The sequence below is a fragment of the Podarcis filfolensis genome (assembly GCF_964270895.1).
Source record: "Podarcis filfolensis genome assembly, chromosome: 9".
NCBI classification, from domain to species: domain Eukaryota; kingdom Metazoa; phylum Chordata; class Lepidosauria; order Squamata; family Lacertidae; genus Podarcis; species Podarcis filfolensis.
Window position 1 is genome coordinate 18,312,231 of NC_139610.1, and position 27,233 is coordinate 18,339,463.

At 43.4% G+C, this 27,233-nt stretch overlaps 1 protein-coding gene across 19 annotated transcripts in view; it reads right to left on the minus strand.

Moving 5' to 3' along the window:
- Positions 1-27,233, minus strand: part of RBM47 (RNA binding motif protein 47) — a 93,634-nt gene that overhangs the window by 11,129 nt on the left and 55,272 nt on the right. For 16 of the 19 annotated variants that reach the window (XR_014551977.1, XM_083630456.1, XM_083630467.1 and 13 more), the window contains one exon: positions 3,852-4,997. Coding sequence is in view for 18 of the 19 variants with exons in the window: in XM_083630456.1 (XP_083486582.1) it covers positions 3,852-4,974 (1,123 nt within the window). In the remaining variant the exon portion in view is untranslated. Of the gene's footprint in view, positions 1-3,851; positions 4,998-14,792; positions 14,883-27,233 lie in introns of all 19 variants that reach the window. The other 3 variants (XM_083630470.1, XM_083630465.1, XM_083630458.1) reach the window with 1 other exon arrangement.

Sequence of the window (27,233 nt, forward strand, 5' to 3'; positions counted from 1 at the left end):
TTGGCCTAAAGGTGAAGACAACTAGGGGCCCACAGCAAAATGTTGCAGTGCATCGGAGTGCTCCGGTTAAGGGCTGCAACGGGCATGGAACTGCTCTTCATCTAAATGATACCAGAGCAGTTAACAATCTATAAACATAATGCAATGAAATCTACATTTAAAACCACAATAGAGGGGCTTCCGGGTTGGCGCCATCGCCGAATGGCGGACCCCCTCCGAGCTCCGGAGGGAGTCTGCTCGGCAGGGGCTGGGTTCTACCGCACCGGCGATGCGGGGACCCTTAGAAACCACGGCCACGGAGGCCGTGGACATGGAGACTCGGCTTGCACCGTTAGCGCCCTCCCGACTCGTGAAGGAGCCTTTTTAAAGGCTACGGATCGGGTGCCGGGGAGAAGCGTGGTGCCTTGAGTTTTCTGCTTCCCCTGCTGAGCGAAGCCGCATGCCATCCGGCGGAGAGCGCTGACTTCTTCCATTGAAAATTCGGACTTTTCAACAACAACCCGTGAGTAAATTTGGAAACCGGGTTCAAAAGGAGGAAAAAAAAATTTTTTTTTTCGAATTGGATACGAGCGGGGGGGATCCAAAAAGGAAGTCAGTCCCCTCCCTATTGTAAACTTTCCAAAACAAGGACGGGGAAACCAAGACCCAAAAAGGCTTGCATTGCTGATAAAAATCCAAAATTTCACGATGGGGAACTACAAGAACTGTGCTGGAGGAGGAACTGGAGAAGGGAAACGCAACCCCCCCCCCTGGGAACCGGGGCGACTGAAGAGGAGCCTGGTGAAAGGAGTCGGAGATTTTGACAGCTGTCAAAATAGCTGTCAAAGTCGAAAAGCGGAGTGGATTTTATTATGAGAACTTGGCTGGTTAAATTTGATATAATTTGCTACAACTTGTTAAAATTTGGATACAAAATGGCGAATATGGATAACAAATTGACTTTTGGATTAGAGGAAACAAAGTCACAACAATCCCCCTTGAGGAGCTTCGGGACATTACAAGGATTGGGAAAGTGGAAAAACACCAATGGAACTTTACAGGACTGGTTATCTTCTGGGAAAGCTGCAAAACGGAAATAACATCTCGTCTTCAGGGTGTTTTCTTTTTTGTTTTTTTAAAGGAGACAATAGATTTTTCTATTGAAGAAAGGAAGGGACTGAACGTAAGGTTTTGCCCCTGAATAACAACCATCCCTGCAGACTTACCAAACTTTCGAATTACAACGTTTTAGCAGCGGAACAAAGGGAAATTAGACTACAACCTGGAAAGAACAATGGAGGGAGTTCTATTACAGTTTTATTAAAGACTGAAGTTAAAGTTTTGAAAAATAATGATAATAATAATAATTTTGATTTTCAAAAAAATTTATTTTTAATTTTAAAAAGAAATAGCCAGCAAGGAGTTGGGGAAAAGTTGTGATTTATGGCCTTAAGAATTCCAGGCAGACACTAGGGGTTGATGGTCAGGAGGAAATTAAACCGGAGACAGGGGGGGGAGAACTAAAACTCCAAAGGCTTGCCAATTTTGTTATTTTTTGCTGAATTGGTCTATTATATTTTTTTTTTTATTTTCTACCTTTTCTGTTTCTATTATCTGGGGTGCTTCTTTTATTAAAAAATGGAAATTGTGGAATGACATGGGGTGGGTCTTGGGGAAAGAACACTGGGTTTTTTTTTTTTTTTTTTTTTTATTATTATTATTAAGGGTAAAACAAATTAAGTTTCAATTTGAATGGGGAACTTGTTTGGCCAACAATATGAAAGGGGAATATGGTAGGGGTGGGGGAAGGGGGGAGCCCCGTAAAGTGATATTTTTTGTATTTTTGAAAAATTTTAATAAATATTATTTAAAAAAAAAAATAAAACCACAATAGAATCCCAGCATTATAGCCGTGACTCAGCCATGAAGCTTACTGGGAGAATAAATAGTACTCAGACTGACCTACTTTACAGGGTTGTTGTGAGGGGTGGGGAAAAACTAAGGGATACACCGTATTTTTCACTCTATAAGACGCACCAGACCACAAGAAGCACCTAATTTTTGGAGGAGGAAAACAAGAAAAAATATATTCTGAATCTCAGAAGCCAGAACAGCAAGAGGGATCGCTGCGCAGTGAAAGCAGCAATCCCTCTTGCTCTTCTGGCTTCTGGGATAGCTGTGCAGCCTGCATTCGCTCCATAAGACGCACACACATTTCCCCTTACTTTTTAGGAGGGAAAAAGTGAGTCTTATAGAGCAAAAAATATAGTAAATGCAATCAACCAACTGTACTTTTGGGTGTTCTTGGGGGGGGGGGTTGAGACATGGGAGGGAAGATATTTTAAGAAAGTGCCTATTTGCTTTCCCCCTCCCTAGAAACCTCCATCCCAGTATATAGCCCTAAAATTGGCAGGTCCAAACGCAGGGATTTTTATTGCTATATACTTGCAGGGGTGGGGAGTGAAAAGGCTTAAAGGAAGCAGCAAATGGAAATGTTCCCTTTCCTTCTACCTGAAAGGTAGGAATTATTTATTCACCTTTCAGCTTCATAGAACCCTGCCTCCAATTCCTGCCTCCAGGTACTATAGCTTTTTAGGGGCTCACACAGGTGAATTCACCTTCCACTCATGGTCCTTGGAAAAAAAGAAAACCTTAACCACTAAGCTCAACAGTCTGTTTTCTCCTGAAGTTCTTTGAGCATTCTCAGTCTTCCTCAGACTGTTTTTGCCTTTCCCCGCCCCCATTTCTTTTTAAATTTGTGATTTAATACACATGCCTGTCGGGCTGTGTATTTTTAAATGTTTTATTTATTGTTTATGACTACCTTCGTCAAGTTGTAGTTGGGTATATTTTTCATGTCATAAGCCGTGACAAATAAAATTACGAATGCGCATATCCATGTCTAAAGGTAAAGGGGCCCCTGACCATTAGGTCCAGTTGTGGCCGACTCTGGGGTTGCAGCGCTCATCTTGCTTTATTGGCCGAGGGAGCCGGCGTATAGCTTCCAGGTCATGTGGCCAGCATGACTAAGCCGCTTCTGGCAAACCAGAGAAGCACGGAAACGCCGTTCACCTTCCCGCCGGAGCGGTACCTATTTATCTACTTGCACTTTGATGTGCTTTCAAACTGCTAGGTTGGCAGGAGCAGGGACCAAGCAACAGGAGCTCACCCCATCACAGGGATTCGAACCACCGACCTTCTGATCGGCAAGTCCTAGGCTCTGTGGTTTAACCCACAGCGCCACCCGCGTCCCTTATCCATGTCTAGAGTCGCATGAATTTGCCAAAACCCCTACCCTATTGTTGGGAAGCCCTGTTTCGTTTCTGAACCAACAAGCATGGAGATACACAAGTTTAGTATTATGAGAAGATAACAATACAGGAAGTAGGCTCCTGGCCTTGGACAGAATGCTGGAGCCCAGGTGCCTCCTTCCCAAAGTTGGGCAGGTGTTGGGAAGATGGCAGGAGGCAGGCTCTTTGAGCATCGCACATGCCTTCCTAAGCCAGGTAGAAGCTTCCCAGTATTTGGGAATGAGGCAATACTCTAATTTACTGGGAATATTTCAGGGACTAGCCCAGTGCCCCTAGTCCACTGCAAATGGATTTCTTATAGACAGTGCCAATCCTGAATGTATTGGATTTGTGATCATTATGCTCATTTGCCTTCAGCAGCAGGAAAGCAGGAAAGCAGTAAGCCTCTGGTCTATTTTTGGGGAATCCTGGAACATGTTTAAGTTTTTACTCTGGATTTTACTCCAACTATACGCTGGAATCTGCTCTGGATCAATAACAACTAGAATTTCCATGCCACTGGTGTACTTAAGGAAAGCTGGCCCAGATAACCCCAAAGGGGGCCAAAAGTTGTCTACTAACCTTTCACAAAATATTCTCGATTTGGGCCAATCAGAGCATTATACGGATATCCATAATATGCCAGGGTGTAAGGATCACACGAGTAAACGTAGTTCGGCTGCTGAGTGACTTCAGGTGTTACTCCTCCTTTCGCTGCTTTCTGGTAGCGGGTGTACTGTTCCTTGTCTACTGGCTTGGCTAAGGTAACTTCCAGGCACGACCCTTCAAGTTCAGTCCCATTGAGATTATTCATGGCATGAACAGCATCTTCCCGACTCGTGAAGTGTACAAAGGCATAATCTCGAATTTTTTTAACCCGTTCCACACATCCGGGGTTGAACTGCCCAAACACTTTCTTAATTGTATCCTCGGTGGTTTCAATCATCAAATTCCTCACGTACAGGATTTTGACCGTCTCCATGACATCTTCGTCAACATCGATTTCCGGCTCGGCCCAGTCAACTGCAATCTGGTGACCCCAAAGCTGGATTCGGCCAGGCATCAGTTTCCTCCTCGCCATGGCGGCTGCCCTGTGGCTTTCGTACTCCACGAAGGCAAACCCTCTGTTTTTCATCTTATCCGCTGCGCTGGCATACACAATGACGTCAAGCACGCCTTCCGTCACCTTGGAGATCTCTTCTAGAATTTCCTCTCTCTTTTTCATTTTGGGGATTCCTCCGATGAACAGCCTGCAGTTGTCCACGCTGCAGCACACCCCTAACAGCCTCCCTGGACGGATTTCGTAGTTGTTCAGCTCCTTGACGGCACGCTTGGCTTCGTATTTTTGGGTGTACATCACAAAGGCGTAGCCACGGTTTTTCCCGTCAAAGTCCATCATCAGGCGCATTTCGTAGATTCTCCCTGCGGTTTCGAAGACGGGCACTAACTCGTCCTCGTAGACGTCGCGAGGGATTTTGCCCACAAAGACTTCACATCCGCGGGGAGGATGAAGCCCTTCCCAGCCCGGTGGGGGTCCGCCATACTTGCGTTGCCCGTTCTCCTGCACCATGGCGTAACCCGTACGTTCTATTAGTTGCAGAAGCGCAGCTTCGTTCGGTGCACCGGCCACACCTTCAGGGACCTTATTTGACTGCATATTGGAAGAATTGTTACTCATCCTGGCAGCGGAGTCTTCAGCTGTCATTATGTCCTGGTCATTCAAAGTACCTGAACAAAGAGGTCAGAAAGGAAGACGTTAGATGCAGTCGGCAACATGGGAACGTTTCTCTCGCATGAGATCTGGGTAGTTCTTGTAAGGGAAGTGCAATTACAAAGAGGCAAACATACACCTAGCAACAAGATTTGGCTCGGTTCGTATATGGCAACGTTGACATGCAAACAAACTCTTCTCGACAAAGCACGACACGTGGTCTGAAGATGGGTTCTGCAACAAAGCCCATGTGAAAGTAAAACAAAACCCTGCCAAGAGCCTTCTCCCACCTACACGGAAGTAGGGGACGAGAGCTCACGCGAGCCCCATGCTTGGCTGGGTTTGCTCAGGTTGGTCCAGGCAGCACTGCCAAACCACGGTTCAACGTACAGCAGTACCTTGGTTCTCAAATTCTGGTTCTGGGACTCAGTTTGAGTCCTGAAATGGTTCAAAAACCGAGGCACAGCTTCCGATTGGCTGCAGGAGCTTCCTGCACTCAAGCGGAAACCGCATTGGATGTTCAGCTTTCGAAAAACGTTCGCAAACCGGAACATTCACTTCCAGGTTTGCAGCGTTCGGGAGCCGATTTGTTAGGGAGCCAAGCCGTTCGACTACCAAGGTACCACTTGGAACAAGATGTGGGGTGAAGGTTGGCAGGATTATATCCTGCAGTTTATACCCCATTGCAAATATAATTTCTTAGGAATTGTTGGGCATTAATAACACAAGTTTGAAAATTGGTCTATCTATGCAATTTCTATAAAAGTCACCATAAAGCAGTTTTCCACGTTGCTTACTGCTTTGGCTTGCAAGGTTGCAGAGTTGCTGCTTAAAAGGATACTGTTTCCTCACATGGTAATGAAGATGCTAACATAGAACACATTCAGGAATGCTTACAACCTAGATCCTCTCTGTAGAACAGCCTTTCCCAGTGCGATGCAGTCTTAGTGGCCGCTGAGACCATATAATACCGGTTCTGAAAGACCTACATTGGCTCCCAGTACGTTTTCGAGCACAATTCAAAGTGTTGGTGCTGACCTTTAAAGTCCTAAACGGCCTTGGCCCAGTATACCTGAAGGAGCATCTCCACCCTCATCGTTCAGCCCGGACACTGAGGTCCAGTGCCGAGGGCCTTCTGGCAGTTCCCTCACTGCGAGAAGTGAGGTTACAGGGAACCAGGCAGAGGGCCTTCTCGGTAGTGGCACCCGCCCTGTGGAATGCCCTCCCATCAGATGTCAAGGAAATAAGCAACTATCTGACTTTTAGAAGACATCTGAAGGCAGCCCCGTTTAGGGAATTTTTTAATGTTTGATGTTTTATTGTGTGTTTAATATTATTTTGGGAGCCACCCAGAGTGGCTGGGGAAACCCAGCCAGATGGGCGGGGTATAAATAAATACATAAATACATTAATAATAATAATAATAATAATAATAATAATAATAATTAGTGTTTTGAACTACAAGTCCCTGCAGCCCCAGCCAGCAAAGATGTGCAGAGCCGCCCCATCCCTGATTTACGAAAGCATGCCTCCTCCCGCAATGATTTAATGCAGCCAAACTCTTACTTAAAAAAGAAATATTAAAATACTATTTAACATTTGAAAACAAGATGACTAGAACACATGATGCGAAGATGTGGAGGACGGAAAGGGATTAGTGATCTGATGCGCAGACACAAAAATGCTACAACATCCCAGGATGAATCTTATTAGACTTCAATTATTTTTCCAAGGGGCATTTTGATCAGGGTACTTTGATATGAAAAGTTGGGATGTATTTCATATAATCGCATATTGTCCTTAACAGTCATGAGAATCTTAGCCACAAGCTCAACTCACACATGCATACACACAAGTCAAAATCTTCAATCTATACCCCTGAAGATCACTGGGGCTCTTTTATTCCTCTGTTGCTGTGATGCTTTCTCCGACACACAGTGTGTCAATAAAAGGCAACTGACCCCCCAAAAAGAGGTGATATAATGTTGACAAGGTGGAGCATTTATTTATTTATTTTTTATTTTGACAAAGTAATAATCATAAATAAATAAGAATAAAAAGTGAACCCCACGACTGAGACCATTCCATTGTAACTATCCAACCTTCCAAAATTTCAACACCTCTTGCGATGGTTTGAGCCCTTTCCGTTTTAACAGCACAAATTCTACAAACACCTTTCATGTCTCCTCAAAATCATTTCTCCTGCATATTCCCTGTCTTACCTTGATGGCACATGTTAATTTATCGTTAATAGCTATATCCCACAACTCTACCATTCTTCCATTTTATATTCTTCTTACCCCTTCCACTTCCTAGTTATAATAATTCCTGCAGCTGTCAATAAATTTGTGAGCAAGTCCTTCAGAGGCTGTGAACCTTCCACCCCATCGTAAATTGATAACAATGCTACCTCTGGACTTTCGGTCAGCTTTAACGCAGTGATTTCTGTTATCTCCTTAAACACCAAGCATTTATTTATGGCATTCCCACTGTATTAAGTTAGCTCTAGCACTGCAGATGAGGTTGAAACAAAATGGCAGTTGAAAGGGGTAGGTAGAAATTTCCTAAAGTGTTGCCCTAAGAACGCAAAACAGTTTCATTTTAAAAACTACAGTGAGCAAAATTTACTAGGTTCATTGGAAAGGAATTTGGAAAATAGTAATGATACCCATTAAGAAAACATAGCCTTTCTTGTGGAACTGTGTCAAACAGTCCCCTATTTTCCACCAGTAAATTAGGATGGAGCTGCATAAATGGCAAGTACCATTTTTGGTTATTTTGTTCCGTTGCTCTAACAAAACATAGAGAGTTTTCATCAATGCAAACCTGATGTTGGCATGTCATCCTTATATATATATATCTGCTCATCTGCATAGCATAATTTGGGGATGGGGAGCTTCTGGTTTATGGGCCTAATCTGGTCCGCCAAGTCTCCTGATGCAGCAACTAGGACTCTCCTCAGGCCATGTCTCCTTCCCCTCCTCCTCTGTCTTGCTTGTGGAGGAAGCTGTCGCTCCTCCATCACTCTCCTGCGCTGCATTTTCTTATTTTCTTATTGAGTACAGTGGTACCTCAGGTTACATACGCTTCAGGTTACAGACTCCGCTAACCCAGAAATATTACCTCGGGTTAAGAACTTTGCTTCAGGATGAGAACAGAAATCGGGGGGGGGGGCAGCATGGCAGCAGCGGGAGGCCCCATTAGCTAAAGTGGTGCTTCAGGTTAAGAACAGTTTCAGGTTAAGAACGGCCTTCCGGAATGAACTAAGTTCATAACCAGAGGTACCACTGTATTGAGAAAGGGCAGCTCTTTCCACAGGACACTGTGCGGAATCCAAGCTGAGAAATATTGGCCCCGGATTTAGCCAAAGCTGTTAAGTGCAGCTACGAGGGAACCACAGTTTATGCAAAGCTTACAGGCGGTTTCACACAATGCAATAGCAACACTTCAGGTAGGGCTGTTGCCATATTTCAAACGGTGAAAAGCCAAACAGAAAAGTTTCTGAGCTTTTTTTTTTTTTTTTTAGTTTTGCCCGAAGTTATTGCGCTTTTTGGGGGGGGCAAAATTGCAAGAGTTTTTGCAACATTGCAGGATGGCAGAGGCTTAAGCCCCCTCCGCCTATCAAGAACTGGATTCTAGCCTGCAGTCGGCTTCGGCGAATGGGGATGTAAGCTAGGGACTCGGGCTGTGCCGGAGGGCAGAGCTGACAGAGCAGGTAGGTTTTCCTCGCATCCACCCCTTGCCCATTTAAGCAGCCTGCACCTGGGGTCTTACTTGTTTGTTCCTTTCCCTGCCTGCCAACCCTCGATTTACGCTGATAGTCAATGACTTTGCTGTGGCTACGGTGGTCACTGTCTTTTAAGGGGCCGGGTAGGAATTTGCCCACCGGGCTAATTGGCACCCAGCCGGTGGTTTGCCTACCTCATAGCAATCATCACAACTGGTTGGGCATTGGGGCAAACCTTTGTCTTGGATGGAGGGGAGGTTGTAGTCTCCGCCTGCCCCTCCAAACACTGGAGTATCCCATTAAAGGGATCCAGGGGGAGTGGCCATGTCCGCGTGGCCAGGCGGAGGCCAGGGCCGAAGGCACTCCCCCATACATCAGGAACCCTGTTTGATGTAAGTCTTAGGAACCCCCATCTGGATTGACCACGGAAGTATTCTGGCGGGTTGGAAGTATTTTGATTGCCCCATGCCCAAGCCAAGCCTCTTTCATCTATATTCAATAAAGTTGTGGCCTGTTTTGACCCCAAACCAGTCTCATTGGTCTCTTATTTGCATGGATTGGGGTATGGGGAGCCCGATGCTTGGTCCTGCAATAGAAAAGTAAGTTGTGGAAGGAAATGGTTGTTTGAACTCACCGACAGTGTGCAAAGGTCACAATGGGATGGACCACCCTCAACACAGAAAAGTTTGTATACAGCTGTATCTGTGCTAAGTATGACACATCTGAAGATATCATGGTCAAGACCACTCAGCGGTTGCTTTGAGGTTATCTGCTTATTGAACATTAATTCTTCAATTTGCAGGGAGATTAGTCAACATTGGCTATTAATTGAACACTCATCCTGACTTGTTTGTGAGGAGGCTAGAGGTTGTGTCAAGCAAGCAATCATCCAATACTTTCCAGGCATTTTTCCTGTTCCTGGTGCCAGACCTCCAAAACCATCTCAGTGGTGCAACCTGAATTTTAATCCCACCTGAAAATTTAGTGACAGTCCACAAGCTTTAACAACAAACCGCTATCCTAGCCTTGCTCCCCAACATCCTGCTTTGAACTGGTGCTCAGCCTGCTTTAAAAAGTTAGAATCATGTTCTAGCCCAACGGTTGTAAAAATGACATTCAGTGTCCCAAGGGCTGACAAGGTCCTGGCATGTCAAGGTGTCACAAGATGACAGATGTTGGGACAACAGCCTGCTTTGACTTGGGTGTATTTAAAGAGTGGGGAGGGCATTAATCCAGCAGAGAGGTAGCTTGAAACTTTGAGTAAGCTAAGAGGAGCTGTGGTCACAGATGATGTGCTTAGGATTCTGATACTGCGCTCAATAGGATACTGATTCCATCACCTTCTTCTCTGGACCAGGAACCCTTTTTTCCTCAACAAAGGAAAATAGTACCGCTTCCGGAATATTCTGTCCAAAGCAGAATAAAGACCCCGCTGCAAGTGCCTGCATTTAAAGCAGCATGTGGTTCTGAGATAGTTGTCCCCATCTCATATCTCCACAACAAGAGCACACAAGCAAATAGGCACGGGCCAGAAATCAGCACTGAAATTTCACATGCATTTGGGCAGTCGGATCATAATGCGATACCCACCTACTTCTCAGCAAAGTGTAACGTGATTATGGAGCAGAGGGCATCCCCTGCCCTCACCTCTCCCGGACTGGGTTGTTGTTTTATGACAAAAAAAGAAAGAAAGATGCATACAGATTCTGCCAACCACCCATTCCCACCACCCTTCTGAGTAATACCCCTCCCCACCTTCTCACTATATAGAAGGATCTGGCAACTTCTGTTTCAGTGTATCTGAAGAAGTGTGCATGCACACGAAAGCTCATACCAAGAACTAACTTAGTTGGTCTTTAAGGTGCTACTGGAAGAAAAAAAAATTTTTTGTTTTGACTATGGCAGACCAACACGGCTACCTATCTGTAACTGGAACTATGGAAGGCACCACATTGAGCCGCATGAAATGGAAGTCCATCAACCTCACCAAGAAACTGCCACATACACCCGGACAACACCATTACTGGCCCCAACAACATCACACATACCATCTCGGGACTATTTAATTGCTCATCGTCTAACATTGTATATGCCATCAAATGCCAACAGTGTCCCTCAGCTCTCTATATTGGACAAACAGGCCAAACCTTACGCCAAAGAATAAACGGACATAAATCGGACATCAAGAATCACAAGACAGAGAAACCAGTAGGAGAACACTTCAATCTCCCAGGACATTCTATACAAGATCTCAAAGTAGCTGTATTACTACAAAGGAATTTCAGAAATAGACTGGAAAGAGAAGCTGCTGAATTGCAACTCATTACCAAACTTAAAACCATGGAGAGACCTGGTCTGAACAAAGACATTGGATTCTTATCTCATTATACATGACAAAGCCATTTTTCACCTTCTCACCCCTTGCTTTTTCCTGTAAGACCTATTGCAGTCGTTAAGAGTCGTCAACAGGCTCATCACAGCTATCTGCCAACCACCCATTCCCACCACCCTTCTGAGTAATACCCCTCCCCACCTTCTCACTATATAGAAGGATCTGGCAACTTCTGTTTCGGTGTATCTGAAGAAGTGTGCATGCACACGAAAGCTCATACCAAGAACTAACTTAGTTGGTCTTTAAGGTGCTACTGGAAGAAAAATTTTTTTTTTGTTTTTACAGATGTGGAGGCATCTTCTTCTTTTGTATTTAAAAGGTACCGCAAGTTCAAGCCTGGGCAAAAGGAAATGCCATTGGCTGAAACCAAACAGAGCAGCTGCCAGTCAAAGTGGAACACACTCAGCTGGTCCAATGATAGCACTGTGTAATGCAGAGCATCTCTAGCTTTACTACTGTGAAATGAATATTTTGTGGGACCCACAGGGTTTCTTATGTTTATAAATGTGATCCTGGGCTAAGAAAGTTGGGGTGTAGAGATTTCCCTCCTGCTGTTTTTTGAGCTGCAGTCTAAGAATTGTTTTCAATTTAAATGCAAGATATACACTGCAGTCAATATGCAGCTGCCTGCTTGGTTTAAAAGCACATATTGTTTTACTGTATTATATAATAATAATAATAATAATAATAATAATAATAATAATAATACTTTATCATTTATACCCCACCCATCTGGCTGGGTTTTCCCAGCTACTCTGGGCAGCTTCCAACAGAATATTAAAAACAGTACAGCGTCAGACATTAAAAACTTCCCTAAACAGGGCCGCCTTCAGTTGTCTTTTAAAAGTAAAATAGTTGTTTATTGCCTTGACATCTGCTGGGAGGGCATTCCACAGGGCAGGCGCCACTACTGAGAAGGCCCTCTGCCTGGTTCCCTGTAACCTCACTTCTCGCAGCGAGGGAACCGCCAGAAGGCCCTCGGCGCTGGACCTCAGTGTCCAGGCTGGATGATGGGGGTGGAGACGCTCCTTCAGGTACACAAGACTGAGGCCGTGTAGGGCTTTAAAGGTTAGCACCAACACTCTGAATTGTGCTCGGAAATGTACTGGGAGCCAATGAAGATCTTTCAGAACCGGTGTTATATGGTCTCGGCGGCCGCTCCCAGTTACCAGTCTAGCTGCCACATAATTCTGGATTAATTGCAGTTTCCGGGTCACCTTCAAAGGTAGCCCCATGTAGAGTGCATTGCAGTAGTCCAAGCGGGAGATAACTAGAGCATGCACCACTTTGGCAAGATAGTATTATTTGAATTTATATACCGCCCTATACCTAGAGGTACATAAAAGTTTGTGCCGTGTTTATTTCTGCGTAACTTGAATAAAATATTGTGGGAGCCCAGGTAAGCCCTGCTCGCATCATCGATCACATGATGCAGCACGCACATACCATTTGAATGGCAGTGCCCATCAACTTGGGTGGGGGGCTCCAGCCCCCTCAAATATTTTATTGGCGGAGCTGAAGCCTCCATGGTTCCTAGGAGTTGTTCTCACAGTGTTGTATTATCATGCTAGCCTTTGAAAAATTACAAGGGTCGGTGGAGGAGAAAGCAAACCTGCAAATCGGACTAAAATAAGAATTATTATTAATAATAATTTTATTATTTATGCCCAAGCCATCTAGCTGGGTTTCCCCAGTCATTCTTGTTCTGGGTAAAAGTTTAAACACCATGCAAATCCTAGGCTCACAGGACTTACAATATCCACGAAAATGTTGCACGAGTAGTTTCTATCTGAAATTAAAAGATCTGGCAGATTTGCACAAAAACTGATTTCAGTGGGACCTTCCTTCCAAGAAAATGTCATTAGGAATGGTAGTGTTTCAACTTTCCTGCTCTTGCACACAGAGCATCATCCCACCCCCCACCCCACCCCCAATTCGCAGTTTGGACTCTTGCATAATCTCCACCTTGCGCCCATGAAAGCTTAAGGTATCATTTAGTTATTCATTAAACCCAGGTGCCAATGACCAACTTGCACATGCCTTTAACTGCATCACCTCTGTGTGGAAGGGGAGAGGGAGGGGGGGATGGAGAAGCAAGAGGGAAAGCAATTATTACGGCTGCGGAAATTTATCATATCTGCGGAACTGAACTGCAAAGTGCAGCAATTTGTGCCTGATCTCTGAACTGTGACGACCGTGCAAAACTTTGAACCTCTTGCTGAAATGGAAAGACACAATAACTAGTCTTTGCTGAGCAAGTGCCAGATTAAGCTACCTCTGCTCAGTGTTAATGTAACATTGTATTTGTGGGGGGTTTTGTGTGTGTTTTAAATGTTTAACTAGGACAGGGGGACTTCGTAGGGTATTGTGGTATTTAAGTGAGGGGCAGGAACCAGTGCAATTTACACTCGGGTTCAAAGTTTAATTCTGGTTGAAAGTTCACCTAGAGTTTTTTTATTCCATTCTGAAAGAAGTGGAATGAGACACAAACTTTGAAATCTTCCCTTTGCTGCACCCCACCAATGTTGCTCTACCTAAGCCAAAAGGTAGGCTCTTTCCACAGTGTAAATTCATATAGATTTACACTGTGGAAAGAAGTTAGAGAGGATTTGCCCCAACTATTTAAAGCTCAATACACCTGTATTTCTATCAGAACAAGCACACGAAAGCTCGTTAAATTGGCTCCAAAATAGTCCTTATACCTTTTCTCCCCAGTAAAACTGGAATTCAGTTGCTTTTTTCTGAAGATTTAAATGCCACCGTTATAAACGTGAAACTGTGTTAGAAAACTACACAAAACAAACTAGCCCTAGTTTGAACTGATGCCAATGTCACAAGAAGTGCATCTAAACCATCTCTCTTTAACACCTGAAACCCATTTTTTCTATTTCAGGACTGCAGTTCAGGAATACGATGCAAGCCTAGAATGCGTTTTTGGTATTTTCATATAAAGATTGAACCTGGGGGGAAATTAAACAATTTCCTAGTTTATTTAATGAAACACAATCACATAAATAAGCACAATTCTCCATTGACAGCTCAAGCTTTTCCTTGTGTGAAACTTCCATTACTCAGCCCTTTGAAAAGTGAAAATACTACACAAAATGCTGCACAAACTACACACTGAAACATGCATCGTATAAGCACAAGATGCAAGCATTCTGCTTAAAATTATGTTTGCATAATACAGCAATGCTTCTTAGTGTAGACGAAGAGTAATTAGTGCTTTTCACTGTACTAAGAAACCCCTGAAGCCAAAACTTCTTTCTTTCAGATCCCAGAGCCAAATTCATCATATCTACCTGAAGAATGACCTACTCCACAAGGTCGGCAGAACCGGATCCAAGAAAAATACAAAGATAAATTAATCTTGCTTTGCTTGGTTGATTTAAAAGAATGGCAACCCTTTTGCCTGCTCGGTTTTTAAGTCTTAAAACAATGGAACACATTTTTAATGCTGGATTTAAATATGACGTTTGACTATGTCAACTCTTATTACATCTATGAAATCTGTACACGTCGCCTGAACGGAAAAGTTTTTGAGGCGTTCCTGTGTTGTATGTTTATAATTATTTCATTTCATTTTTAAAACCCACAGTCCAGAGGAGAGCAGAGACCGGCTGCACTTTTAAACTTTAGCTGTTGGACATAAAATCAAACAAAATCTCGCATAAAATCCAGTTTCCCTCTTACCTTTCTAGCCTTGCAGTCGCAACAGGTTAGTTCTGCTTCCACCTTTGATTGAATAACCTTTCCTCCGAGTCACGAGGTCTACATAACTCTCTGTTATACAGTACACATATGGTTTTATTGGTCAATGAGCTTTGGCTATTTAAATTCCATGGCAGTAATTTGCTAAAGGCACCTCGAAGCAGTCGGAATGGGTGGGACACAGAAGGAAAGGAGATGTGGAGGCAGGGAGCTCATGCCAGCGGTTCAAAAAATTAATTGAAAACCCCCACCTGTAGCTAATGGATTTATATGAGGCCGATCTGAAGCTTAAAGAGAAAGAATAGGAGACGCACAGTTTAAATTCCTACTCCTGGAGGAAAATGTCAAACAGAAGAAAAGAAAGAAAGACTTAGCTGAGGCTCTGAAATTGGCAAAAAGGGAGTGATTCATATACAAACAACTTCTTCCCAGCACAAGGCGTTGTGCAAATAGTTTGTGTGACTCAAAACAGATAAGATAAGGAGGAAGGGCAAATTTTGCTTGACAGTAGGGCTTTCTGGGGAGGGAGAGGGGGAGTGAATTCTATCTTTATGCCAACGGATCAGAATTTAGGCTACTTGTCAGGATTCTTCAATTATGAAGAAGAAGAAAGAGAGAGCCACAATTCTTCAATACAAGAGAGGCAGAGTAAACGAAGATTCCCCCCCAAAATACAGAATTGTGCATGGTTATCTACCAGGTGTTTGCTGTTTCTGTAGCAAATAAGTAATTTACTAGATAGATAGATAGACAGACAGACAGACAGATACAGACCCTCCAAGTGTCCCTGTTTTCCAGGGGCATCCCTAATTTAGAGAAGCCATCCCGGTTTCTGATTTGATCCCGGAATGTCCCACTTTTCCTTAGGATGTCCCTACTGTCATTGGAGAAATGTTGGAGGGTATGGAATAGGATGTCCCTATTTTCCCTATAATACCATAGGGAGTTATTTCCTCCTCTCTCTCTACCAATTTTCAGACCCTTCAAGTGTCCCTATTTTCCAGGGATATCCCTAATTTAGAGAAACCATCCCAATTTCTGATTTGATCCCGGAATGTCCCACTTTTCCTTAGGATGTCCCTCTTGTCATTGGATAAATTTTGGAAGGTATGGAGTTATCTGACCCCCGAGCTGCCTGAAGGCAATCCTGTACAGTATAGGGACTTTTTTTTTATAAAAAAGTTTAATGTTTATTATGTTGGAAGCTGCCCAGAATGGCTGGGGCAACCCAGTCATATGTGTGGGGTATAAATAGTAAAATTGTCCTTATGGAATGGGATGTCCCTATTTCCATTAGAGAAATGTAGGACGGTACGTTGATACCATAGTAAAAAGCAAGGGGGAGGGGTGAAACATGATTCACGGCATAAATACGGTCTGTACATAACACTCGGTCCCACGAGCACTTAGGTAAAGCAAACACCACACCTTTTTCAGTCAGTTAAACTGAAAGGCTCTTTGGGGGCTGAATTTGCCAGTTCAGCAAGCTAAAAACAGCCAGCGGGAGCGAGAAAAAGGCTTTTCTCCAGGATATGATGAATTATCAGAGATTCTGTGTCCTCCTACACAAGGTTAAAAGCGAACACAGTAGAAATTACAATCTGACCTCCCTTCTAGTACAAGGAAGTAACAATTCTTCCCAGAAAGCGATCTACCATTATTTGGCCTCTGCTTCACAATAGCTGGTTTTTCAGAAGGCTAGCTTGAAACACGTTCAGGATTCTTGCTATAACCATCGGAGGAAACCGGTTTCGTAGGTCACTTCTATGGCAGCTCAGCTACTGGAAGATCTCAGCATGGGAACTATTATGCTCAAATGGGGATCTTTGCTGTGTGGTCCAAAGTTAGCTCCCTCCCCTCAAAAAACGCCCTCACCCTCATGCATTTCGTTATTGCATACGTTGACAAAAATAAGGGCTTTTTTCTTCCTTTGGGGAGACCTGCCGAGTCTTATGTGGTAACATAATACCAACCTTACTGTATGTTTGTGAAACATGGACCACTTATAAACACCGTCTCCAACTCTCGAAAGATTCCATCAACAGTGTCTCTGGAAATTTTTACACATCACTTGGGAGGACAGGCAAACTAATACCAGTATACTGGAAGAAGCAAATATCACCACTGTCAAAGCAATGATTCTTCAACATCAACTTTGTTGGACTGGGTCATGTTGTTCGGAAGCCTGATTATCATCTTCCAAACCAACTGCTCTACTCTGAACTTAAAAATGGAAAGAGTAATGCTGGTGGTCAACAAAAGAGGTTTAAAGACTCTCTCAAGGCAAATCTTAGAAAATGTGGTATAAACACCAACAACTGGGAAAATACTGGCCTGAGAGCGCTCCAATTGGAGAACAGCCCCTACCAAAGGTGCCATGGGCTTTGAAGATGCTTGAACTCAGGACAAAAGGGAGAAATGAGCTAAGAGGAAGGCACATTTGGCAAACCCTCACCGTGATCAACTCCCGCTTGGAAACCTATGTTCCTACTGTGGAAGAACGTGTGGATCCAGAATTGACCTCCACTGTCACTTACTGTTAAAACCACGTCCATGGAAGACAATCTTACTCAGCTACGAGTGATCGCCAAAGAAGAAGAAAGTAACATAATACAATGAGGTGGTGATGCAGTTTGCAGAACACACAATGACAGTGAGATTTTAAAGATTCTGGCGGAAGGTACCAGAAGGCACTGGAGTTGAATTCCACAAAAATCCAAAAGCATCAAGTCTCTTTCATGTTCGGCCGCACACAATTTCTTTTTGCTCTGGTTACCATGAGAGGTCTGCCGCTGACTTCAATAGCAAATCCAACAACATTTATCAGTGAAAATAGGGTTGTCTTATTCCATAATAATGATGATGTTGATGAAGATGATGATGATGATACTCTGGGCAGCTTCCAATGTATATAAAAACATAATAAAGCTATATAGCGCTGCCTTCAGATGTCTTCTAAAGGTTGTCTAGTTACTTATCTCTTTGGCTCCGGGGTTCACATAACTCCATCCCCTCCACCATTTCTCCAATGAAAATAGGGACATCCGAAAGGAAAAGTGGAACCTTCTGGGATTGAATCAAAAACTGGGATGGCTTCTGTAAATTCGGGATGTCCCTGGAAAACAGGGGCACTTGGAGGGTCTGTGAAATATATTCGGAGTCGAAAGTGGATTTCATGCTCTTTATTCAGCTCATAGTGGTGAGGAGGAATGGAAGTTCCCCCAGAATGTCTGCTTTATATACATTATTTACACAATGGGCCCCACGTGATTGGCTAATTCCGGGATTCTCCTGTAGGCCAATCAGGTTGCGGATTCCCTTCCACCTGGAGCTGGATTGGGTGGTTCCTGTAGACCAATCAGACTGCTGCATTCTGAATCCTATTGTTCTAGGACCAATCAGACTGCTGCATTCTGAATCCTATTGTTCTAGGACCAATCAGACTGCTGCATTTTGGATCCTATTCAACTCAGTACGCAACAGTCTGCAATAGTATGTAGACTGTACCCATCAAGGAAAGTGCAGGCAACTTTTTGTCTGTCCAGGGCTACATTCATTTTGTGGTAACTTGTCGGAGGCCATGTGGTTGTGGTGGGTTGAGGAGCCAAAGGCAGCAGTGGCGAAGGGACCTTTTCCCTCTTTCTGCCCCCTCTCTCTGCTACCCACTGACTTCTCTTTTTCCTTTTTTGCCTGGTGGGATGCAAGAAGCAGAAAAGATCACCCTCACGATAGGTCTGAACTGATAGCATACCCAGGGCAGTGTTAGAAACTGTGATATGAAAACTAGGAGCTACATGGCACCTTAAACCTAAGTTATGGGTGCCGCAATGGAATATCTAGGTGCGCTTTTTTAATAACAAGAATACAAAGCTGAAAATGAATGAACTGCAGCTAAAATCATTTTTGCACATGGTCTAGTCCTTCCCCTACCTACCCCACTGATATTCTTAAGAGGGTCTCTTCTCCAGTCTTCAGAGAGTGGCTGGAAGTGGAGAGGCAGAAAAAGGTCTTCCTTTCATTCCAGCAGCGGCAGTTAAATATTAGGCGCAGTACTGCGTCCAGAGCTCAGAAACTGCTCAAGTGGGTGAAATTCCCGGTCGCAAAATCTGCCTAGAACAATGGGAAAACTGACTTGCGAAATTAGGTCAAGGATCACAGGCTGCCCACCTGTGTGGCCAAAATAATCCAAATATTATGTTAAGAAAAGCTGAATTCTGCAACCTGTATCCATTACGCAAATTAGTCAAACAACTCAATCGTGTTCAAATATGCTTTTATCGGGATACTTTGTTGTGGTTCACGGGGAGGAGACAAGGAGCTATGCAAGACGTTGAAATCCCAGCAAGCAACTCATGGCATTCCTTCTACTTTCCGAGATTTCGGCAGATTATCCATTAGAAATTGTCTTCACAGCCATAATGAGGAAAGGCTTGTTTGTTTCCAAAGGCAAGATTTTGAGTTGCGCCCTCAATGTCACATTTTGGGGATTCTATTCTTAGAATCCAAAAGAAGACTGACAATTCCTTTCGGATTCTGCAGAACAGGCTTTTACAAAAAAAATACACAAAAAAATACATCTCTTTACATAAAGATGTACCTCCCTTAGCAACCTTTTTAATAAATAAACATGCAGCAGCCTTTCAAAATGACGCTTCATACAAATGTAGCCATACGACAGATTCTGATAAGACTATCTGAAGGTTTATCTTCCTCCTCTGAAATTTTCAAGCCATAAAAGGTGCTTTTTCTTTCTTCCTAAGGTACAACCATCAACCATCACAACAGAGGTTATTCAGCCGTCTTGATTCTGCAGTCATATTTAGCAAGCTTTTAAATTATGACAGCTATGTGCTTATGTAGAAATTCAGTTTAAAACTATTTTGCTTTTTCAGAAAAATTAAACGTAGATTGTATCAGTGTTTGAAACTGGGATAGAAAAGCTAGGAGCCAAATGGCTCCTGGGACCTGGGTTGTAGGTGCCAAAACAGAATGTCTAGTCGCCATTTTGGGGGGGGAGGTGTCCGGAAACACTTTTTATATATTATTTTGATAAGCATGAACTAATATGCAATTCACATAAGTGACACATTGTTAATATCACAATTTAAGCAAAAATTGTTAGTACATGTTTAATTTGGTGTTTACAATAAAAATACTGGTACCAAACTTCAGTATTCAAAACACTGCTTTCTATTGTTAAACCCCTTAACATATTGCCTACCCTTAAGATATACAGTACTTCCAGGCTTCAAAGCACACACATTTCAGTAATCCTTTAGCATCAACCAGGCGCAAAAAAATGGCACCCAGACTTTTTGAGTCATTCGCTAATGGAGAATCTTTAGGTGCAAAATGTGCCTGGCATCCTGCTAATTCTAAACTCTGGTTTGTATTATCTTATTATGTAGCTAAGGTATTTATCTTATTTTCAGAAACAAATCCTACCTACTTTCAGCAGCCAGAAACACCATAACCAGACACTGGAGAGACCTGTCAGGAGTAAGCATGGACCAATAGTAGCAAATAGTATGGGAAACAGCCTTACTAGAAAAACTAACCAATAAACTGAAACTGACACGGGAACAAACAGAAGAAGACGCCTTTACCCCGGTATGGCTCCCCTTTATCACATACACAGCCCAGCGAGACAATGACAATAATCCACCAACAGCACACAAATCAATATGGCTAACCTGATCCAAAACACCCACCCACCCCACTCACACATGAAAACAAAGATCACCACAGCCAACCACAAGTGAACAGCCACACCCTAGGCCAACCCCAACCTCTCTCACCACCAAAGGAACACAAGTGAACAGCACGAGCAACGCTGACACCAAACCCTACATACATCAAGCATAATAGAAACATTGCCACCCGCCCCCACCCATCTTCCCTCCCTCCCCCCCTTTTTCCCCCCCTCCCCCTAATGTCTCAACAAATGAAACGGATTTGTAAAAATGTTACATGGAAAAAATACGAGAGACATTACACTTACTTCTGTAAAACAAGAAAATCTTTAATTTAAAAAAACCCCAAGGAAAAAAAGAAACAAATCCTACTGAATGGAGCATGACTTTGGGCTCATCCACACTTTCTCTTTCCCTGCTGCTTTCCTCAGGGGGGGGGGGAACACTCTTTAGCAATCAATCAGAGCAAAAGGGAATCTGGGTTTTGTCCAGATTGACATTTGCTCTGATTTAACAGCCAAGAGTGGGTTTTCCCTGGGAAAGGAGCAGGGCAAGGGAAAAACTGCTCAGGCCCGTGCTTTGTTGGCACAAGAAAAGTGGAAGTGTGAACGAACTCTTACTTCCAAGGACATAGGAAAGGGCTGAGCTGATTACACAGAGAGATAGCTCAGTCAGTACAGCATGAGACTCTTAATCTCAGGGTTATGGGTTCGAATCCCGAACTGGGCAAAATATTGTGCCAAGCAAGGGGTCTGTCAATGGGCTAGCTTCCATGGCAACACTGCCATTGGACCAATCACAACACTTTACCCCCAAAAAATGAATTGAGAGAGAGGCAGAACTGAAAGTAAAGAGAAGTTGGAGTGTTTCAATTTTAACATGAGAGAGCATAAAGCACATCTTCCAAAAATCTTGTGGAAATGTACAAGCACTTTTGACTGATGAAGGTTAAGTTCATACAACAGCCACTTTTTGAAATCTTCAAGGAACATGTTAAGAGTCTGAATGCATTTTAAGGAAATGCTTGATAGTGAAAATTGGATTCCAAAGAACTCTTTCATGTACTTACGAATTTACATCCTATGCCCTTTTAAAATGTGTTTTTTGGGGGAGGCTATTGGGTTGTTGTTTTTATTTTTATTAGGTATTTTGTGGTTTTATTTTTGTGGTTTTATATCTTTATTTTATTCTGTGAACTGCCCTGAGACCCCTGGGTATAGGGCAGTATAATAATAATGATAATGATGATGATGATGATGATGATGATGATGATAATAATAATAATAATAATAATAATAATAATAATAATAATAATAATAATGTGTTTCTAATTTTCAAGTGGAAAGTTTTGGTTTTTTCTCCAGTATCAGTGCTATTTATTTTTACTCGTTAATGCAGAATACATACTTCTGATTCCAAAATTGTAACTGAAAACACTGAGTACACTCGCTGTTTCAGGATACATAGGGCTCTGACTGTTTACTCCTGAGTAACTCTCTATAGACTCTATAAGGCGCCCTTGATGTTTGGGACAACAGCTCCAATAATCTCTGAGCATTGGAAACGTTGGCTGGTGCAGAAGAGAGTTGGAAAGTCCCTAACAATGTCATACCCTCCAGCACCTCTCCGATTAAAATAGGGACATCCTATCTGAAAGGCAACAGATCCCCCACCCCGGCCTAGAGGTTTCTAAAATGCTGTTTGGATTCAAGTATTTGAGAATCATGTCCTTAGGCTTAAGGGGGGTTCAGCTCTTCTTTCACTTTAAGTTATATAGAGTAAAGAACCAGGGTACAGAAGCAAAAATGGGGACTTATTCCACAATGTTAATAATTCACATCTGGGGGAAAACACTTAGAGTTAGCTCATTAAAAGAGCAACCAGATGAAGACTGGTGCTGTGGGACAACACCTGCTTCTCGGCCGTTCTCTTAGAAATCAAATGAGGCTTGTCGTCTTCAAAACTACTCAGAGGATCACTGAGCCATCCTAAGACTTCAAGGGCCAAAGAAAACAGCAGCCTCTTTTGATATGCCATGTGGAAATGAGAGTGCAAGGTAGAATTGCACAGAACCGGGGACAGCACAAAACACATATTTTGCAGGAGGTCAGTGCAATGCAAACATGATTTCATTTCTGCTGTGGTCTGAAGTAGAGCTTTTGAACCACATGCAGCTACTATCTTAGAGGAAAAAGTGTCCTTATTAAAATCTTTTTATATATAATTTTTTGTTTCGTTTTACAATTTAAAATACTCCTTTTACATCCTTAAGATATCAATGACTTCCTTTCTTCTCCTTCCATGGGTCATTTTACATACCATAAATCCCTGCATATTTTACAAAAACTATACCATTATTGCATCCATCAAAACTTATTTACGCTGTTGAATTTATCTTAATGCCACCTACGTTTTCAGCTGTACACAGTTATTTCCCATATATTCAATAAACGTTTTCCAATCTTCTTTAAACGTATGTTCTTCTTGTTCTCTTATTCTATATGTTAAGGCTGCGAGTTGTGCATATTCTGACAACTTAAGCTGCCATTCTTCTTTGGTTGGGACCTCGCTTGTTTTCCATTTTGGGGGCTAACAAAACATGGGCCGTAGTAGTGGCCTACGTATATAACCCTTTTTGACACCCTGGAATTCCCAGGGTCCTTATTAAAATCTTCCACAGCAGCTGCAGGGTTCACTGTTGATAAGGTTAGCAGGGAAGCACTTATTTTGGTAAGATGTGATCTCAGTACCTTGGGAAGGAGACAGTACACTGCACCGACTCTGTTAGGTATGCTGTCTAGTTTGTACATTACCTGCTCCTTTTGTTCCTTTAATGGGAGCTTCCCCGCCCTGCAAATAGCAGCTGTGGAGCCTCCAGTCCAGACTAAGACTGCAACAGGAGGTAAAGTGTTAAAGACCCCCCTACAACCCATGTGAAGGTCCTCCTGCTGACTATTTGTGAAAGAAAAATACTGTGTTTCAGGGCAAAGGTACACACATACCCACCAAGGGTCCTGGGAAAAACAGGACACCCCCCCCATTTTTTACGTGAGATTGCATTGGTCGTTTGGGGTGATGCTATCTCATGCGCTTGCATGCTGCAATCTCTCGTCGAAAAAGTGTTGCCCCCCAAGTGCCACGATCTTGCGCAGCACCCAGAAACACGGGTTTTGGGACATCATGCGAGATCACACACCCCCAAATGTGCTGTGGGGGGGTAGATCTCAGTGTTGGGATGCGGGTGGCGCTGTGGGTTAAAACACAGAGCCTAGGACTTGCCGATCAGAAGGTCGGCGGTTTGAATCCCCGCGACGGGGTGAGCTCCCGTTGCTCGGTCCCTGCTCCTGCCAACCTAGCAGTTCGAAAGCACACCAAAGTGCAAGTCGATAAATAGGTACCGCTCTGGTGGGAAGGTAAACGGCGTTTCCGTGTGCTGCTCTGGTTCTCCAGAAGCGGCTTAGTCATGCTGGCCACATGACCCGGAAGCTGTACTCGGCCAATAAAGCAAGATGAGCGCCGCAACCCCAGAGTTGGCCACAACTGGACCTAATGGTCAGGGGTCCCTTTACGTTTAGATCTCAGTGTGGGTCATGTGACTCACCTGGGAGAACGTCTCAGAAGATGTGCATCCAATTTTTTTAATCTAAAAAAGTTGGGACAATATGCGCATGTCGTTGGGCCCTCTTCGCCATACTGCCATAGGCTCAATATCACATGCAGGGCAAGTATGGAAGATGGAGGAAACTTATTTTTGGTTCAGGAAAGTGCGCTTTAGCAGCTTTCCTGCTCCCCAAAATATCAATGCATCGTTTGTTATCTAGGTAAGTATTTGCATTAAAATGGAGAACCCTTCTTGTGTGCTAACGAAACATCAGGCAGATTTTGGCTGAGAAAATATACTGTATTTACGGTAAACCTACCATGTATTTATCATGCATTTTTTTAAATCTTAAATTATCCTATAGCCTGCAGCATTTTGCTACACAAAACTGCCCTTTGGATCTTACTAATAAACAGCGTCAGCCAAACGTTGACGTTTTCTTGCATGGTTGGCTGATGGTTCTGGTTGCGTCTGTGACCCCAGTTACTTATCTTGTTGTTGTTTAGAGATGTGTACCCACTAAAAACCGCTCCTCCCAGTGAGAACACATGCAAGTATAATGCAATAAGAGAAGCAATTTAAGTCCTACGGCTAGAATGAATAAACGTTTGCAGTATCTTTCTCCCTCTCTCGGCTGTGCCGTCATTCACATGCACAAATTAATGAAAAGACAACAAACACACTCTTTAAAAAATACACAAATTTTAACAAATGTTTCATCATCTTTTCTTAGGTAACAAGGTGTCCAACGTTTGTCCAGTCTTGCACCTTGCACTACTTATGTAGAAACATATTCCGTTTTTAATAGGCATAAACACAATCTATATTCTGAGGAAGGAGTGAGCTGGAAGAGCCTCCTAATGAGTTCAGGATGAAATATTAGATATTTACAAGGTCCCGTTCTCATTTCTGCAGCTCGTCAGCTGACTAATCAGCTGACAAATCCATTACTAAACCAGGGGAACTAAACATCGGTCTGGGAGGAAGGGAACCTCTTGCTAATCTTCTCAGGACCTTTAAGGTCAGCTCTTGCTTAAACTTTAGCTGACAACGTGGAGAGAGACAGAGAGAATGCATCAAAAAAAGGGGAGTTAAATTGATTTATAGGCCTGAAACATGCAACTCGAGCACTCTTCCCTTTAACTTTCCCACCCACCAACTACTCCAGTGTTCATGTTGCAGGAGCCACAATTCCAGCAGGGCTTCTGTGCTTTTTCAATAGCTACATGACCGGCAGAAAATCAGCAAGTGCAAGTTTCTCCCACATAGGGGTGCAGTCAGGGCCGGGTTTAGGTTTGATGAGGCCCTAAGCTACTGAAGGTAATGGGGCCCTTTATATGTCCAGCTGTCCTTTGTCAACAACAAATTGTCACTGTTTTTGTGTTGAATATATGCTATATGGTAATTTATGGACCTACACAACACAAAACACTGTTGCTGTAGGTAGGTTTTATTTTATTTGTTTTTTATCTTATATTTTGGAAATGTACATCCAGGGTTTTTTCCCCTTTATATTTTTTTTTTGGGGGGGGCCAAGAGAGTGGGGCCCTAAACTATAGCTTGATTAGCTTATACAGTGGTACCTCGGGTTACATACGCTTCAGGTTACAGAGGCTTCAGGTTACAGACTCCGCTAACCCAGAAATAGTGCTTCAGGTTAAGAACTTTGCTTCAGGATGAGAAGAGAAATCATGCTCCGGCGGTGCGGCAGCAGCAGGAGGCCCCATTACCTAAAGTGGTGCTTCAGGTTAAGAACAGTTTCAGTTTAAGTACGGACCTCCGGAACGAATTAAGTACTTAACCCGAGGTACCACTGTACCCAAAAAGCCCCTTTTGTTGCTTTTGGTATCCCTCACCAGTCTCTGCTCATTCTGAACTTTAGCTTTCCTTACACCTGCTACTCAGTGACCTGCCCTTCCTTTATCAGTTCATCGGTGATCACGCCTGTTGAGCTGCAACATGGACTTTAAAAGACGTCTCTCCTTTTTCATTCCCATTCGCATTGCCTGCAATTGCGCCTTTCTTTCGCAAACTCTCACTTAGCTCAAGTGCCCTTTGCCATTGCTATATCTAGCCATGAAATCTATCCGCAATTTTCTGACCTTATCAAAATCATATTTCCTGAAATCCAAGGTCCATACTGAGTGCTCTCATCTTTAGCTTTCCGTAAGATCAGAATTGTGTGGTCCCTTTTCCCCAAAGGTCCTACTGCTCCTGACTAAAGTTGCATTCAGACGTGGGGTTTTTGTTAGTTTTCCTAGCACTTCTGTCCCGATTTGTAATGTTCCTTTTGCACTCCATTACCTGCATTGTTATGAACCTGAGGCGTTCTGATCAATATAATGCAATGTTGTGTCAAATTTTAAATAGCAGGAAAGAACTGTGTGTCAGGGTACTACCCCAAATTTCACTGTGTGAGTGGCAGTGGCATGATCGTGAAAACCTGTTTCTGTGAACCGCCCTAAGACCTCCGGGTGTAGGGCAGTATAAAGGTAAAGGGACCCCTGACCATTAGGTCCAGTCGTGGCCGACTCTGGGGTTGCAGCGCTCATCTCGCTTTATTGGCCGAGGGAGCCGGCGTACAGCTTCCGGGTCATGTGGCCAGCATGACTAAGCCGCTTCTGGCGAACCAGAGCAGCACACGGAAACGCCGTTTACCTTCCCACCAGAGCGGTACCTATTTAACTACTTGCACTTTGACGTGCTTTCGAACTGCTAGGTTGGCAGGAGCTGGGACCGAGTAACAGGAGCTCACCCCGTCGCAGGGATTCGAACCGCTGACCTTCTGATCGGCAAGTCCTAGGCTCTGTGGTTTAGGGTATAGGGCAGTATATAAACTCAATAAATAATAATGATAAGAATAAGAATAAAAAATAACACCGCCAAATTCCCACAATTTTCTCAGTGTAAAGGTTTAAAGTGGATTTCCCCCCCAGAAAAAAACACTTAAAAAACTAATAAATTTCCAGAAGTGACTTCTATACTATGTGAAACCGTATCAGGTAAGGAAACGTCAGAAAAATGGAATAAACTGCGGTCTTAGTACCGCCCAACTTTTATCCTATTGGCTGGGTTAAAAAAAACAAACAGGAATTCAACTGGTGGAGCTTTTCCCCTTCACTGCACCCA